The 18,590-nt window shown below is 47.3% G+C and overlaps 1 protein-coding gene across 2 annotated transcripts in view; it reads right to left on the reverse strand.

The window, feature by feature from the left end:
• Positions 1-6,720: 6,720 nt before the first annotated feature.
• The window catches only part of Bcl7c (BAF chromatin remodeling complex subunit BCL7C), a 51,320-nt gene continuing 39,450 nt past the window's right edge, over positions 6,721-18,590 (reverse strand). For both annotated transcript variants that reach the window (XM_017588995.3, XM_017588996.3), the window contains exon 6: positions 6,721-12,390. In XM_017588995.3, the coding sequence (XP_017444484.1) occupies positions 12,199-12,390 (192 nt within the window). In that variant the 3' untranslated portion in view covers positions 6,721-12,198. The remainder of the gene's footprint in view (positions 12,391-18,590) is intronic.

The following is an 18,590-nucleotide window of genomic DNA, read 5'->3' on the forward strand; positions in this document are numbered from 1 at the left end:
GAAGCAGATAGAAGAAGGGAAGCAGGTGGAGGAGGGGAAATGGCACAGGAAGGACAGCGAGGTGAGAGTGAACGAGAATGGAGTGCAAGGGCACTGGGCAGAGTCCACGATGAAAGCCAAACGCTGTATCCCAATGTTTAGGATTAATAGAAAGTGATAATTAAATACTATTTTAAAAGCCCGAGAAGAAAAACAGCCATAATTACTGTTTTGATGTCCACTGCTAATTCTAATACTTCTCCATGAGCCATTCATCTTCTGCGTCATTTCAGTTGATTGATTATCTATGAATCATGTCTTTCTGGGACCTTGTATATCTGGTCACCTTTTATTAGATGTCCGGCCTTTATGTGACTGTGTGTGCACATGTGTGAGTATGTGCATGAGGTGGATGTGTGTGCACATGTGTGAGTCCATGCATGAGGTATATATGTGCATGAGGTGTGTGTCCACATGTGTATGTGCATGAGGTATGTGTGTGCAAATGAGGTGTCCATGTGAGTACATGTATGTGAAGGCCAGAGAAAGCAGGCTCCAGTGTTGTTCCTCAAAAGCGATACATTTTGTTTAGACAGAGTATGTCAGTGGGACCAGTCTACTTGGGCAGCAGACCAGGGGATCTGCACGTCTCTGTCTCCCTAACGCTGTGTATAACTGGATGCCACCACACTCAGCGTTTTAAGTGTGCATTCTGGAGATTGAACTCAAGCCCTTACTCTCTCGTGGCAAATACGTCTCCAAGTGCCATCCGCTCAGGCGTTTAAACTCTGCCTCTGCTTACGAAGGATCTTTCTCTTTTACTTTTTCTCTTCCTTTCTTTTTCTTTGAATTTTGTAGCTCATGCTGTAGTGAAGACTGGTCCCAAATTCTCTGTCCTTCTACCTCAGCCTTCTCAGTGGGACTGCAGACCCATGCCAGCATAGCTAGGATAGATATCATCATTATTAATTTTCATTATTACCTTTATTTATGTGTGTGCATGTGCACATGTGCAAGCCACAGTGTGAACGTGAAGGTTGGAGGACAGCTTCTGGGAGTGAGGTCTCGCCGTCCATCACATGGGTTACAGATACTGAACTCAGGTTGTCAGCCTGGGTGACAAATGCCTTTACCTGCTGATTCGCCCCCCATGTAGGTGCCTCTTCTTCATATAAACCTTGAGTTTAATTTACAATGTTTATATTACTTGGAAACAACCTGGATCCTTTTTAGATCTATTTATTTTATGTGTATGAGTTTTGCCTGCATAGAAGCATGTGAATCGCCTCCATGTACCAGTGGAGGTCAGCACACCACAGAGATCAGTCTGGTCTTTAGTTCACAGAACTCCACCTGCCTCTGCCTTCGAGGGCTGGATTAACAGCATCCATGACTACACCCAGCTTGAATTTCTTGAAAATAAATTTACAAAACCCTTTTAAATGCAAAATTCCATGGTACTAAATACATTTATAAGTGGGATGAGGAGGAAACACTTGGAATGCTAGTAGGGAGATCCCACATTCAAGCCCAGCCAGGACTACATTGTAAGACTCTGTCTCAAACCATAAATGCTGTAAGTAAATGTTCATACCACAGGGCCAGCAGAGTGGCTCAGTGGGTAAATGCACCTGCTGCCAAGCCTGAGGATCTGGGTTTGATCCCCAGGACCCACACTGTGGAAGGTGAGAACTGACTCCTGAAAGTTGTCCTCTGACCTCACATGTACCCATAGCAGACACACACACACACACGTAAGACACACGTAACATTTTTATATATATTTACAGTGTTGCACTGTCAACCTGACTGTCCATTCAGGTGCTGTTTTATAAACTTGGCACCACTGTTATTAAAGTGGTTATTTAAGCTCCCTGCTCTTCTCTGGTTACTTTTCTTCTAGTTTATGTCTATGAGTTTGATTATTCTTGCTTATTCCAGGTGTCTAATATACATGGAATAATATATTTCTCTTTTTATTTTATCTTATTGTTTACGTGTAGGGGTGTTTGTGTCTGTGTACCATGTGCATGCAGTGCCTACAGAGGCCAGAAGAGGGCACCAGACCCCCTGAAATGGAGTTACATGTGGTTGTGAGCTGCCAAATGGGTCCCTGGAAGAGCAGCCAGAGCTCCTAACAACGGGCCATCTCTCCAGTAGTTGTCTTTGTGTTTGACCTATTTCACTTAACACAATGTCTCGGAGCTCACCCATGTTAGATCAGGATTTTGTTGCCTTCTAAGACTGAAGAGCTATCCTATCCATGCACATCTGTTATTCTGCCAGCACTCCTGCTGACAGACATGGAAATGGTCTCCTTCCAGCTGCTCTGAGTGGTTACCAACCAACTTGACTTTTCGCCAAAAGAGCTAGGTGGTGCGCACCTACCTTCTTCCATGGCACCCTTCCTTTCTTCTTGCCTAACTCCCAAGAATAGAAGGGACTCTCACCCGGAGGTGGTACCCCACTCCTCTAATCCCAGCACATGGGAGGCAGGGGCTGGCAGACCTCTGAGTTTGAGGCCAGCCTGGTCTACAGGCTGAGTTCTGAGCTAGCCCGGACTACAGAGAGAAACCCTACCTCAAACACAACCACAAAAGCCTGGAGATACAGCTTAAGTCGCACTAAACCCACTCCTCCCCCTCGCTCTCTGCCAGTCTTGGTCACTTCGTAGCACACTCTGGCCTTGAACTCCTATGTGGCCAGGTTATCCTTGAATGTCTGATAATTTTTCTTTCTGTCCCAGCCTTCCAAGGGCTGAAACTACAGCATGTGCCTCCTTCTTCCCCTGTATAGAATGTAAATATGCTTATAAGTATATATTGGTATTTTATATAAATTTATATATTCATATACAACCGAGTATATACATATATCTATGATTAGATTAAAATTTTTATTTTATAAGTGTTTGCCTGCATATATGTTTGTATACCACATGTAAATAGCGCCTGTGGAGACCAGAGGAGGGTATTAAAGACTGTTGTGAGCTACCATGTGGATGGTGGAACTCAACCTGAGCTCTGGAAGAGCAGCAGCACGTGTGCTTGATCACTGAGCCATCTTACTAGGGTGTGCGCGCACGCGTGTGTGTGTGTGTGTGTGTGTGTACATGTGTGTATGTGTTGTGTACGTGTGTGTACGTGTGCATACGTGTGTGTACATGTGTGTACATGTGTGTATACGTGTGTGTACGTGTGTGTACGTGTGCATACGTGTGTGTGCATGTGTGTGTACATGTGTGTATACGTGTGTGTATGTGTGTACGTGTGCATACGTGTGTACATGTGTGTGTACATGTGTGTATACGTGTGTGTACGTGTGTGTACGTGTGTGTGTACGTGTGTACATGTGTGTATGTGTTGTGTACGTGTGTGTACGTGTGCATACGTGTGTGTACATGTGTGTGTACGTGTGTGTACGTGTACATGTGTGTGTACATGTGTGTATACGTGTGTACGTGTGTGTGTACGTGTGTACGTGTGTGTATGTGTGCATACGTGTGTGTACATGTGTGTATACGTGTGTGTACGTGTGTGTACGTGTGTACGTGTGTGTACGTGTGTACGTGTGTGTACGTGTGTGTGCTCTCAATGCTTTCTGTGCTCTACAAGAAGCCTCCTGTTCACCAAGTACGTACTCAACAGAGTGATAAGAAAGAGCGGTCTGGCCAGGTGTAGTAGCCTGGTCTTTGATCTCATCACTCAGGAGACAGAGGCACGTGGATCTCTGTGAGTTTGACGATAGTCTGGTCTACAGAGAGAGTTCCAGAACCACCAGGTTTATAGAGAGAGACATTGTCTTTAAAAAAAAAAGAGGGAGCCTAAAGATTTTTTTTCTGCTTCTGTTTCAGAGGCCTCGGTGCCAACCCTGGTCTGTCAGGCAACAACATTGACCACAATGGCGAATTTGAGCCTGATTGAGCTAAAGTTGAGTACACCAGGAAGCACTAAGGGTCTACACCCATTGCAGCATTCAGCTACAACGTCAATGTCTCCATTTCATGGGAAGGCAATCTAAGCTAACCAGCAGGGGAGCGGGATTTAAATCTTCATGCTGTTTGCCTCTAGAGCCTGAGCGCTTAACGTACTCACAGATGTAGTTAGCTTGAAGGGGTTGATGTCTTTAATCAATTAATTAATCAATTCATTGATTTAAAAACTAATAATCAGTTGGGGATTTAGCTTAGTGGTAAAGCGCTTGCCTAGCAAGCGCAAGGCCCTGGGTTCGGTCCCCAGCTCCGGAAAAAAACAAAACAAAACTAATAATCAAGCAGCTAACTAATTAATGTTTTGTGTGCACATGTGGGCATTCTTGTGCTACTGTGCACATGAGAACAAAGAACAACCCCACACATCACTCCTCAACTTCCTCCTTGTTAAAGGCATACCCCACTCCCTTGTTTGCCACCTACTGTGTGCTCTGGGTCAGCTGCCCTGTGACCTTCTCTTGTCTCTGCCTCCCTCCTTCCTGTAGGACGTCTGGCGTTGTGGATGAGTCCTCATGGCTAGCTTTTCTCCTGTTCTCCTCCCCATTAGAGTCTTAGAGTCTATCGCTAGAGCACTGCCTGCCCAGCACCACCAAGCCTTAACCCCGAAATCATGCACTGCCGCCCTTTCGAGTTCATGGACAATGACAAGATTCCACGGATACTCATCTCTGAAGAATGTTTTGGTAATTTGGAAAAGTAGAAATCCTGGAAGCCATTTTCTGATCAAACTGTAACTGACAATAATATGAAATTTGCCACTTAGAAATTTAAGACCACAAATATCAGCTTAAATTTTCTGTAGGAAGGGGTTGGGGATTTAGCTCAGTGGTATAGCGCTTGCCTAGCAAGCGCAAGGCCCTGGGTTCGGTCCTCAGCTTTGGAAAAAAAAAAAGATTTAAAAAATTTTTTTCTGTAGGAAGCTAGGCATAGTGGCATACACCTTTAATCCCAGCACTTGGGAGGCAGAGGCAGGAGGATCTGCCTGAATGAATTACTCCAGCAATGGGGGTGACTACAGATTATCCGCCTATGGAATGTTATGAACCAACAATAGTCACACTGAAAATGCTGATGACATATGAGAGATGGGCTTTGCTTCTCAAAAATTTCCTCTTATTTACTGAATAATTAAATATTTCTTTTGCAAAATGGAAAACCGTGGACTCTGCCCTTTAGGCTCAGTTCACATGCCATCTTCTCCGTGGAATTCTCTGCGTTTCTCCCACTAGAGGCAACCTCGCCTTTCTCGGGATTTCTCAGCATTTGACTTTTTCCAGTCTCTTAAAATCTCTGCCACTGCTGTGACCATTCAGCGGGCAGGTCTGCGGCCTCTCTGTGCACCAGCCAGACTTGAACCCTTCTCCCGGTGTTAGGGAGTGATTGGATGTAACATATAGGCTAAACTGATGGACACTCTTAGAACATAGATTGCAGTGAACCCCAAGTATGGCAGAGAAAGGACCCTGGTCCCCGAACACTCCAGCAACTTCAGGAAACAGTCCATGCACAACCACCGTCGTGTGGTGACCTGTTTGTTAGGGAAAGGTTCCAAAGCAAGTGGTGTGGCTCTAGCCAAAATGAGGCAGGGAGAGGGCATTTGCTGACACAACCGCCTGGGCTTGGGCTGCTAAGTGCAATTAAGGCAGGCATGCTCTCAGACGAACAAGGGGATGTTTGGGTTTGGGGACCATCTGAGAAATCCCCAGTGGCACCACCCAAACAGCTGCTCTAGAAAGATCCGAAAGGCGCTGCAGCCTTCCAAATCATCTTTCTGGGCTGGCAGAATCCAAGTCACCCAAGTCACCGTGCTGCCCAGCAGCTGGCTGAGAACGTGTCGGTGGCCTGGTATTCCAGGCCCCGTGTGGTCTGTCTCTGTACCCCTCACAGAGGAATCACCTCAAAAGTTTCGTCTGGCCCCTTTTGATGCCTGTTTCCTTGGCTACAGTTCATTTTCGTTCAGCATTCAGGATGTGCTGATACCCAGAATGAACCATGCGGCTTCACTGAAGTGGAGATGAAATTCGAGCTTTTGGAGTTTTTGCTTCGTTTTGTTTTGTGTATGTGGGTATTTTGCCTGAATGTGTGTTTATATGCAGTCTTCTTGGGGGCCAGAAGAGGGCATCGGATCTCTGGAACTGGAGTTTCAGGTGGTTGTGAACTGCACGTAGGTTCTGGGAATTGACCAGGGTCCTCTGGAAGAGAAGCCAGTGTTCTTAACCACCGAGCCAACTCTCCAGCTCTCAAAGTAAACTTAAAAAAAAATTGTAGAGGAGGTTGGGGATTTAGCTCAGTAGTAGAGTGCTTGCCTAGCAAGTGCAGGCCCTGGGTTTGGTCCCCAGCTCCGGGGGGAAAAAAAAAAAAGAAAGAAAGAAAGAAAGAAAAGAAAAAATTTTTTAAAAAAATTGTGGAGTTGGGGATTTAGCTCAGTGGTAGAACACTTGCCTAGCAAACGCAAGGCCCTGGGTTCGGTCCCCAGCTCCAAAAAAAAGAAAAAAAATTGTAGTGCACACTTTCAATCCCAGAACTTGAAAGGCAGAAGCAGGTTAGTTTAAGGCTAGTCTGGTTTACAGAGCGAGCTCAAGGACTTCCATGTCTCCATGGAGAGATGCTGTCTCAAAAAATTGTATATCGCCAGATAAACAGATAGGCACTGTGTGCCTCCATTGTGACACCGAGGCACCGTCATTTGCACACTCTTCTAACCATGAAAATGACCATATGCGTGGTCACAAAGAAACAGCAGACAGACCCAAAGGAGAAATAGTCTATTCCAACAGAGAAGAGAGAAGCTATGCCACATTAAAAGATACCAGCAAGAAAGCACAACGCATCATTCGTCCGTGATTTGTCCTAAGGGGAGGATGCTAATGAAGGTGACTGGAGAGACGACCAACACACACACACTGCAGAGCCACCGACCAGTGGTAAATTCAGTGTAGCGGGAGGGGCGTGACTGTGGGAGATATTCACTGCATTTTCAGTGGAAATGGACACGGTGGATGCAACTTATTCTGAGTTCAGACTGCAGGCTATGGGTACACATCACAGGTAGACGCGGGAGGTAATTCAGGTGAATGGAGGAATGTTTGCAGGTGGCTGGGGTGTTTGCAGCCAAGGTATGCAGACATCTTTTGTACCACACTTATATAACGGTCCAGTAATTTTGAAATTGTCTCCAAGTAAAAAGTTAAACACCAAAATGCAAGTTCCTTTCCTTGGTCTGCAAGGTCCATGACACCATCCCCACCTACACCCGGCAGGCTCGGTCCGGCAGCGCAGACTGCACTGCTGTTTGCCAACACAGTAAGCGAGCTCTCCCATTGGAGTGCCTGTTATTGCCTTTACACAGGATTCTCTTCCCCACACTCGGGCACATAGTGTCATTGTCCTAACACACCCCACATTTATTTACTGTGTTCCTTCACAGCACTCCGACCTTTTTCCTTCACAACATCTCTCACAGTTATACTGTGTATTTTGTTTGTTTTCGAGACACCGTTTTATGTAGCCCAGGTTGGCCAAAGATGGCTGAATTCTTGATCCTCTTACCTCTGGCTCCCAAAGGCTGGCATCACAGGTGTGTGCCACCATGCCAGGCTAAGAGTTTGTATTCAGGGAACACTGGTTACGTCTACCCTAGTTGTTTGGAAGCTTCCTGAAGTCAGGGCTCAGATCTGTTTTGTTCATGGACGCATCTCCTGCACCAGCTGCTGAAGCTGGCGCCCCACTGGGCACTCAGTAACCAGCTGAAGTTAGCACACCACTGGGCACTCAGTAACCAGCTGAAGCTGGCGCCCCACTGGGCACTCAGTAACCAGCTGAAGCTGGCGCCCCACTGGGCACTCAGTAACCAGCCAGCAGATGAAAAGGTGAATCCTAGTCTCTGAGTTCATCCCCGACCTGTTGGCAACTCTCAGAAAACACACCTCGAAGTCAGATATTACCTGATCAAGAGGCATTGACTTTGAAGGATCCCTAGATTGCCTGCTTGGCACATGAGTATGGAAAGGAAGGGCCGTTGTAAGGAGTGGGACCTCACGAGAGGTCTGATGAGAAATGCCACTGAGTTAGCAGTGAACTTGTACTTCAGGTCCTCCATGGGGACACTGAGAAGCCAAGGAGCTGATTAGGGTGGTGTTCTGAGAAGCCATCTGGTTAGAATGAGAGCTCCCTTGTCTGGGTTGATTCTAAGGGTGGTGCCCGGAGGAGCTGGCAAGTGGTGTCTGGAGAGGAGGCATGAGGTCAAGAGCAAGAATCGCTGCTGAGGTGCAGTGGAGGGCACTTAGGCATGGAACCTTACTCAAGATCAGCGACCTGAGACTGGCATGCGGACGAGTCTCAATCCAGGTGAAAGGCTTGGATTCTCTTAGAACCTGTGCAGCCTTGGGCATTGGGCATAACGTTCCCAGTCTCCAACCTCTCTAATCTGCTAACTGTGCTAGGATTTGCTTTGTGAGGTTATTGTTGGGAGGGTCACCCTGGGAGTGCCCTTTGACCTGCCTCTTGTCTGCACACTACAGAATGAAATCTTCACTCACGGTAGGGGGTGCATGGCTTCCTGCTATTTGAGTCCTGTTTAAAATCAAACAGTGGATACATACGTTCACAACACTGTTCTTCATCCAAAACCTTTAAAAGGGAAGAGGGGTTTGTTTGTTTTTGCTGTGTTTTTCCTGAGGTGCTAGATATGAAATTCATAGCCCTTGCTCACGCTAGGCAAACACTCTTCTACTTCAACCCCCAGCTAGTATCCTTCCTAAGACTGGACCTGCTCTCTCCCTGCTCCCAATGGTGAAAGCCATAGGCATTTAATCTCTCCACTTTATTGCAATAACACTCACCAGAGGCTGTGTCGTGCCCTGTCCACCAGCACCCAGCATAGTACCTTCCCTTCAGCCCAGCCACACTGTATGGACAGAAACATACCAGGCCCTTCCCTTGGGCATTCTACTAGTGTCTGGCAGAAACTTCCTATCTCCCCACCTCCAGAGTAAAGAGAGGTAAATACGTATCACTTCACAGCTTAGAAAGCACCCCCAGCCTCTACCCTTCATCCTCACAACTGCCCTGTGAGGTAGACACAGTGGGGAACGCCTACATGGATCAAACCCATACAGTGTACCCTGCTTTGACTTAAGCAGGTCATATGTGATCTCGTTTAAACTTGCCACAGCCCTGTGAAATAGATTCCATGTCCCCATTTTACAGAAGAGAAAAGTCCAGTGGTTAGAACTTGCCCCAAATCAAAGAGGTAGAAAGTCATGAAGGTAAGATTTGAACCACAGACTGTCTGACTCCAAAGCCATGCTGGTAACCCTTCAACGATATTGCCTTACGAAGCAAGAATATTACTTCCTAGGTAGGATTCTACCCATGAAACTGAAGCTCAAAGAGGTGAGCAATTCAGCCGAGGCCTCATGCCGAGGACTGGCCGGACTGGAGTGTTCCAACTCCATGAGACCTTGCTGAAGAGGCCACATCCACACTGGCTCACTTGTTCACTGTTCCTGCCCAGCCCCACGGGCCTGTGTCTCTATTCAGAAGTCCTTGCTACATTATTGGAAACCTGGGTTTGTTGTGGTGGCGAATTTGTCTGCTTTTGATATTGTTTGTTTCTGTTTTTAGAATCACAAAACCAATCAGCAAATAAATTGGGGAAACAGGAAACATGCTGTAACTAACTGTCCTCTATTAACCACTGCTCAACAGCAGAGAGGAGTCCTGGTCATAGGAGCCACTGTGTCAGGTCAGAGAGCAGGAATGGGGAGTGCTGACACATGAACTTACGGTAGACATCCTTAGAAATTGGGAGCCAAGAGCTGAGGGGTGCCGTCCTGGGCCAGTCCACTCTTCTGTGGCCCTGACATTAAAATTGCACCCGTGGGTTTCTCACAAATAAGAAACGTGAATGCACTCACATGTGTGTTTTACACAGATCCCAGGGTATTTTGAGAAATAAGTCTTTATATCACAATTTCAACTCATGATTCTGGAGTGCCACGACTCTAATTGGACCCATCAACATTTTGTCTTTCAAGTCCTACCCAGTGACACATGCTGGCAGTTTCTACCTTTTGAATATTTAAGGCTTACAGCTCTTTTAAACTACTACTAACTGTGAGTTTCTTAGTTTTTTTTTTTTCTTTTTTCTTTTTTTCGGAGCTGGGGACCGAGCCCAGGGCCTTGCGTTTGCTAGGCAAGCGCTCTACCACTGAGGTAAATCCCCAACCCGAGTTTCTTAGTTTTTAAGGTATAGAGAGTTATGAGAATTACCAAGTAAGATTTTCTGGATCTCCCCAGAATTCCTAGTTTTCACCTCTGAATCCTTTTTTTTTTTTTCTTTTTTCTTTTTTTTCGGAGCTGGGGACCGAACCCAGGGCCTTGTGCTTGCTAGGCAAGCGCTCTACCACTGAGCTAAATCCCCAACCCCCCTCACCTCTGAATCTTAGAAAACTAGTATCTGTTTGAAATTTGAAAACTTCTGCCCCATTGGTAATTGAGAAGTCTTAGTAAGCCTTTGTTACTTAAAGTTCCCCAGTCACACAGGGCTTCTGGGAAGCCTCACACGGGAGCTGGGCCTGGATGGTGCTTCCTGTATCTCTCAGTGGCACTCTAGAGAGGAATCCCAGGGTCTCAGGGACCCAGAGCTGGCGTCACTGGTCTTACCACTGAAGGTCTATGTCATCTCAGTGTGGACAGAACGTTCACGCTACTCCCACAGAGCCTCTGCTTGCTTTACTATCAAAAAAAAAAAAAAAAAAAGGCCAAGCTGGGCATGGTATCACACACCTTTAATCCCAGCGCTGGGGAGCAGAGACGGACATGTCTGTGAGTTCAAGGCTGGCCTGGTCTAGTGGGTTCCCGAACAGCAAAGGGATGGGGGAGGGGAAGGGAAGGAGGGAGGGAGGGAGGGAGAGAGAGAGAGAGAGAGAGAGAGAGAGAGAAGAAGAAGAAGAAGAAGAAGAAGAAGAAGAAGAAGAAGAAGAAGAAGAAGAAGAAGAAGAAGAAGAAGAAGAAGAAGAAGAAGAAGAGAGGAGGAGAGGAGAGAAGAGAGGAGAAGGTCAGACAGAAGAAAGTTAAAATTAAAAGTCCCAGTAGTTGACCACTGAGAAAAATGGACGCACCGTAAATGAAGGCCTTACCAAGCTCACAGCTTCAGCCCCACCTGCATGCCCAGCTGGAGAAGTGGTAAACCCTCAGGGACTGTGGAGTCAGGCAGGAAGGCTGGCTCTGCCACAGGCAGGCTGTGTGACTTAGGGCACGCTCTTTTACCTCCTGGCCGTTTAGTTTCTGTATCTGTAAAATGTGGAAGTTATAGGATCTATGACATAGGGATGTTCCCGCACACTGCAATGTGTACTACAGTAAGCTCTCAAACGGAGGCATTAACTCCTGGCCCAGAAGGCCCAGGAAGTTGTTCAGTCAGAGGCAAGAGGTTGATGAAAAAGCCCTTGGAACCACTCAAATGGCCCATTTGCCATGAGTTTCTCAAAGTGGGTGGATAGATTCCAGGTAGATTTGGCAGTGCTGGACCACGAGTCTCCATGCATTCCTGGAGCAGGAGGCTGTGGCCTGGTCTGAAAGGTCACTGGGCCATGTGTGCCCCTCGATTGATCTGAGGCAAGGTTGGCACCCTGGTTGGCACCTTGCTTGGCACATGTCTTCTGGAGCCAAGGATTAATCAGCAGGCCCAGAGTCCATAGGCCTGTGGAAGTGGGGGAGACTGTCAGGTGCTTGCTGGAGTGGTGTTTCTACACGTGGGCATATTACCACACAAGCGTGAATTTTGATACCATTCACAGCCGTGGTATCTCCTAGCACCTTCTGCCCAGTGCTTCAGGTGCTGCTTTGCTCACATCTTGCTGGCGGAGGCCCTCACCGGTGTAAATACCGTAGTTCCAAAGGTCGAAGGTCACTCCAGGGGCCATGCCTGGCCCTTTGGTGGATGGCTGCCCTAGTGCGTGACGAGGTGGCCAGGTTGGCACAGCATCCAACATTTTGTATATTCAAGTTGCTCCCTGCCTGTGACCTGCCCCAGCCCTGTAGTTTTGGACCCACAGCAAGCAGGATGGATCCATGATTTAGGGACAGGGACAAGTGGAGGACGGGCAGGCAACCTCCACACTGGCTGCGGGTGTCCACTCCACCCTTCAGCGGTGTGGGTAGATGACTGAATCTTGGGGCAGCTAAGGAAGACCCAAGGGCCTCCCCTTGTGCGCTGGACCCGCTCACCTCCCCTTCCCCTGTGGTATCGTCCTGGGTGCCCTCTGGGCCTTGCTCCCACCTCCAGGAGCTCTGGGTTCTGGGACGGTAGGCCGAGCATTTGTCCGGAGGCCTCTCCTGGGAAGAAGTCTCCTGAGGGGCTCTGTTTTCAGGCCTTTCTCTTGGAGGGCTCTCCTTGTGATTCTCACGCCGGAATCCTGCAGGGAGAAAAGAAAATCTGGAGAGCTGCTCTTCTCCTGACCCTACACAAGATGGAAAAGACCACAGAAGTCCCTAACAGAGAGAGCTTGGGGGAGATAATACAATCAACTGTTCTGTGTTTTTGTGCGCACACAAACACATGTAGAGGCCATAGGGGACCCTTGGGTGTCTTCCTCAATTGCCCTTCACCTTATTTTGAGGGACAAGATCTGAGCTAGGCTGGTTACTTGGGAAGTCCCAGGGTTCCACTTGTTTCCTCCTTGGCATTGACATTACAAATTTGTGTTGTCAGCCCAGCTTAAAAAAAAAAATCCAAGCGGTCAAGCGTGGTCAAGCGTGGTCAAGCCTGTAATCCAGCACCTAAGAGGTAGATGCTAAGATCGCTAAGGCTACATAGAGACACTGTCTCAGAAATAAAGCGACAAGCAAACAAAACCCAAAAGAAGGCGTTTTTGTTTTGTGTGCATGGGGGGGAGTGGAAGCACCCCTGTGGAAACCAGAACACAACGATATATGCTTCTCTTCCCCCACCACACAGATCCCAGGGATTGAACTCAGACTGTCAAGTTTGGTGACAGGCACCTTAAACGGCTCAGCCATCTTGAGAACCTCTACTCCCCTCCAGGGCATCTATGTGAGCCACCAAACTTGCTGGGCAAACAATTTATCAAGTAAATCCATTTCTGTATTCCGACAGAAGTCAGCAGTTGAAGCACAGACTGGTTAGAGGGCTGAAGGGCTGTTTCTGCAGACAGACGCTTCGGGCTTGCGTATCAGTCCCAGGGCTTCCTCATACTGTAAACCTGGGTGGCTGCATTCGTTACAGGCTCAGTGTGGACAACCAACAGAGCAGAAGGCAGGGCACACTTAAGACATTTTCCATCTGTCCGTGGTGGAAGACCTGCCCCTTTCCTACCAACCCTGCTATTCATTATTTAAGTCAACAGGAGTCTTTAAAGGGAAGCTGGTCCAGTTCCTGAGACAGAAGAAAGGTGTCTGCAGCGCCCTGCTGATACCTGAAGGGGGATCAGTCCCCAGTGTCTGGTGCAGCGGCACAAGGACAAGGACAAGCAGTAGATGGTGGTCACTGACCAAGCTGTAACAGTTCGAGACTCCTAAAGTTCTCAACCCGGGAAGTCTTAAAAAATTACTAAGCTCCAAATCCTAAAAGAACACCCCAGCACTCAGTAATGAGATCTCTCCCAGGCCCTTTGAAGAACACCAGGGGTAAAGAGGTAGCTCCTGGCAGAGAGCCTGCCTGACACACCTGGGGGCCCAGGCTCCATTCCCAGCCCTGCCAGAAAGAGAACTAAAGTTCAACACGGAAATCAAACACCCTAATTAAAACTGGCAAAAGGAACCTTTAATCCCAGCACATGCGAGGCAGAGGCAGGTGGATATCTATGAGCTCAAGGCCAGTCTGGTCTACAGAGCAAATTCTGGGGCAGCCAGAACTACATAGAGACCCTGACTCCAAAAAAAACCCAAGTCATACATTTGAAAAATCTTTTTGAATTATAACAATAATGATGATGGAAAGAGATAAGATGTACAGACAAGTTACTAATTAATAAAGTTCCGTAAGTTACTAATTAGTATAGTTCAATGGTAAATTCACAGGATTCCACATGCCATATCTATTTTGTGTGTTTGAAATCTTCATATAGGTAGATAGATAGACAGACAGACAGACAGGATCTTATATATTCCAGGCTAATGGGAATTCACCATGTGGCTAAGGATGACCTTGAACTCCTAATCCTCTTGCCTCCACCTCCCAAGTGCTGGGATTATCTCCCAAGTACACCACTACCACTCCTCCTAGTTACAAAACTTTAAGTGTTTAAGCGTGCTCCTGGCTAGTCTGGAACTCACAGAGAGCTTCTTGCCTTTGCCCTCTAGGACTAAAATTATGTATCACCATGACCAGTTTCTAAAACTTACAAAATAGTGTGTGTGTGTGTGCATGCGTGTGCGTACGTGTGCCATGTACATGTTGGTACCAGCAGAGGGCAGGAGAGGGTGTAGAATTCCTTGAAACCAGGATGACAGGCAGCCATGGACACCCTCTGTGAGTGCTGGGAATGAGACTCGGGTCCCCTGGCAGGACCGAGTGCTCTTAACCACTGAGAGTGCTCCAGCTCACAAAACATTTAAACACAAAGCAAATCAAAGCCAAAAATGTGCAAAATAGGGAGAGATGGCTCAGCAGTTAGAGCACCTGCTGCTCCTGCAGAGGCCGGGGGCTAAACTCCCAGCACCACATGGTGGCTCATAGCTTTCTGCAATGTTAGTTCTAAGGGATCCTACCTGCTCTTCTGGCCTCCATGCCCGCCAAGCATGGTGCACATATTACATATTCAGACAAAACATTCATATACAGAAACATTTTAAAGTGTCCAAACTAGGCTAGGTGTACCTGAGAGACAGAGGTAGGCAGGCCTCCGCCAGTTCCAGGCCAGTCAGGACCTCACAGTCTCAAAACAACACAGGTGCCTGCAACCAACCAAGGAGCTGGCTGAGCTCTCTAGAGACTGTGATAGACCCTCTGTTCTGCGCTGGGCCTTCCCCCATATTTTCTTCTTTTGGGCTAGTCCGTACCTAACGAATCCTTGGCTGAGAGGTTTCAAGGGTCTGTGTAAGACAGATTCCTTAGTGTTAGGAACAGAATTCTGAAGATGTGCCCCCATCTGTAGATTTCTGTCTCCTGAGACAAAGCCAATGTCTAGGAACCACTGCAAAGGAATCCTGCAGATGTAATTAAAGTCCCATTTTAAATCTTAGCATCAAGTTTCTTCACCAATTCACACTGAGGTGAAGAAGGTCCTGGAGCTGCTCCCAGCTTACACAGGCCAGAAGATGTTATGCAAGCTACCTCGAGGTGAGAGGTAGGGGTAAGAAGTAAGGGTGTAGGTGGGTGGTAAAAGGCATCAGTGGTCTCACCTGCACTGAACCCTGCATGTAACAATACCAACCTGCCTAGCGGCCTACTCTGAAGAACATTTTCTTCAGAAGCTTGAAGACCAGAGTACGAAATTTCAAAGGATACATAATTAAAAAACATAAAAACATAAACAAACAAGCAAAAAACTAGACAGATTCTCACTGACTAAGGTAGTGACTTAAGAACAGTGTTCTTGGAAGGATGATGTCCCTCAGTCTCAGGCATTTAAATGGTACCCAGTGGTGGTGCTGTGGTAGTGGGTTGGGGAGGTGTGGCCTTGCTGGAGTGTATGCCGCTATAGATGGGCTTTGAGAATTTCTTTTTTTTTTTTTTTTTCTTTTCTATTTTTCGGAGCTGGGGACCGAACCCAGGGCCTTGCGCTTGCTAGGCAAGCGCTCTACCACTGAGCTAATTCCCCAACCCTGCTTTGAGAATTTCTAGTGTGCTGTCTTGTGGTTGAAGTTAAAGATGTGAGGCCTCACTTCCTACCTCGTTTCTTCACTCCACTCTTGTGGGCTCTAACCCTGAAGAAATGTAAGCCCAAGTACTCTCTCTTCCATAAGTGCCCTGGTTACAGTGTCTTACCATAGCAACAGAGCAGTGACTGACACTGAGGGAGCAGGCCAATCCCTGAGCCCAGGGCTTCGATGCCAGCGTAGGTAACAGAACAAAACTGTCCTTAAAACAAAACAAAACAAAAACAAAAACAAAAAAACAACCTGGGGGGCTGGAGAGGTGGCTCAGTGGTTAAGAGCACTGACTGTTCTTCCAGAGGTCCTGAGTTCAAATCCCAGCAACCACATGGTGGCTCACAACCATCTGTAATGGGATCTGATGCCCTCTTCTGGTGTGTCTGAAGACAGCTACAGTGTGCTCATATATATGAAATAAATAAATAAATCTTAAAAACAAAAAACAACCAACCTGGGCTAGAGAGATAGATGGTTCAGGAGGTAAGAGAATTCAATGCTCAAGCTTGGAAATGGGGTTCAGATTTCAGCCCTCGCTAATGAGCATCCTCAGCACCCCCTTGTATCCCCGGCTCTGAATCAGTAGGAAGAACGAGGATATCTCTCTCAGCCTCGCTGGTTTGCCAAAACACAAGCACCAGGTACAGGAGACACTTGGCCTCCTGCTCTCTGTACACAGCAGCAACATATACATAGATACGCACACAAATACATCTTTACAAACTCACAAATACTAGCCAACCAACCAACTCCCATCTGAGTATAGTTTTCTCCAGTTGGGAGAAGAGGAAATAGAGATCCCAGGCACTCGAGACATGAAAACCCGCTGCTGGGTTAGTGAGAAGTATGACTGTGTGACAATGAGAAGGATGACTGTGCTGTTTTAACTGTGAGTTTATGTCAGATTGCTGTCGTTCTGTGCTGTCTGTTTGGTGGTTGGGTTTTTTGTTATTGTTGTTTGCTTGTTTGTTTTGAGATAGGATCATTCTGTAGACCAGGCTGCCCTGGCACTCACAGAGACCTGTCAGCCTCTTGCCTCTGGAGAACTTGGTGTGACTGCCAGCCTAGCTTGTGGCAGTTTGGTAAGCAGCAAGAGAAGACAGATGTACTTTGTTATGAGTAAGAGCTCAGCTGGAGAGAACGAAGTTGACGAAGTCCTGAGATTCCCTTTTGTGGGAGGGAAGTCCAAAGGTATAACATACCCTGGCCTCTTCCTACTGACTGAGGGAAAACGGAGGTTAGGAAGGCAAAATGGCGCATCCGTAAAATGGCCCATCCGTAAAATGGCACATCCGTACACCTAGTTACCCTCCGTTTCCCTTGAAAAGAGAACCTATTTAGGTTCTGCTCTAGCTTCCCCAGTTCCAACGTCTGCTAGGGGAGACTGTGACCTCTGAGACATAGGTGGTTAAGTAATCAGCTCTGTAACAGGGTCCAGAGCTCAGGAAGTGGCTGGTTAATGGCTCTTCTACTCCCAAACAAACAGCAAACATGAACTCTCCCGCCCCTGGCAGAGACAGCCATCAGTTCACTTTCCGGACCCGGAAAGGAGCTGCCCATGCAACCGACTTACAGAAAGTGCTCCACGGCTCCCACACAGCCCTGCGGTGAGGCTGTTCCTGGTCCTGCAGCAGACGGATAATGGCTGCAAATCTGTTCCATCCTGGCTGTCAGGGTCCGAATGGAACCTTCTCCTCGGACTCATAGTTGAAGTTCTAAGTGGTTACACGTGGATATTGGGTCTTTAATAATTGAAAACTGAATTAAGAATTAAGTCATTATGATTAGCTCTAATCCCACATGATTACTGGGGCAATTACGGAATTACCAAGAAAGGCCATGTGACGACTCAGAGAAGACAGCTAAGCTGAAGAGAGGCTGAAGAAACCAACCTGCCAAGACCTCGCCACAGTCCTCAGAACTGGGACAACATGGGTTTCTGGTAGAAAAGGCAGGGCAGGAGCCCTCTGAGGCCCAAGAGTCAGCACCATGAACACAGCAGCACTAGGTACTGCCTGTTGACCTCTACACGCTCTCCTGATGAAAGAGGTTTTCAACTTGAGTACGACTGTGCCAAGCAGTGCGGCTATGAGGAGCAGCTAGAAAGAGAGTGTTGTCCAGGGTAGGGAGGCTAGTGCTCTCTGCTCCAGGACAAAAACTCTAATAACAACATTTTGATGCCGATCAACGCGTTAGAATGATATAGGCTTGTAGGCAGATGCTGGCAGATGCTGGCAGATGTTCATTCATTCACAGACATAACAGGAGGAGACTCTTTAGATCTAACTTTGGCTAAAACAAACCTCTAGGACTGTGTTTCTCATCATGTGGGCTGTGACGCCTTGGGTCACGTAGGATTTTAGGTTGGGGTCACCACATGAGGAACTGTGTTGAAGGGTGGCAGCATTAGGAAAATTGAGAACCACTGCCCTAGAACATCTCAGACAGAACAGCCACACACATACATGCTTGTACACACCAGATCTTTGGGCGAGTTTCACGTTGGGGATCTTACTGTGTAAATGATGGTGCAGAACGCTCTATGATTGACCCATCTGGTGTTTCGCATGGTTGATGGGGCAGTGCCATTGGCAAAGACAGGGAAGCTGCAAAGACAGACTAGAAAAGCTTCAGATGTAATAAGCCTCCCACCATGAGGCTAACAGGGTAACAGTCACAGGGTAACTGACATCATAGTGATGAGGTTAAAGAGAACTAGAGCTTAGCTGGGGAGTTAACTAAAGAAAGACAGAAATTGTTTTTAAAGATATACGGAAGGAGC

The sequence above is a fragment of the Rattus norvegicus genome, chromosome 1 (assembly GCF_036323735.1).
Source record: "Rattus norvegicus strain BN/NHsdMcwi chromosome 1, GRCr8, whole genome shotgun sequence".
NCBI lineage: Eukaryota > Metazoa > Chordata > Mammalia > Rodentia > Muridae > Rattus > Rattus norvegicus.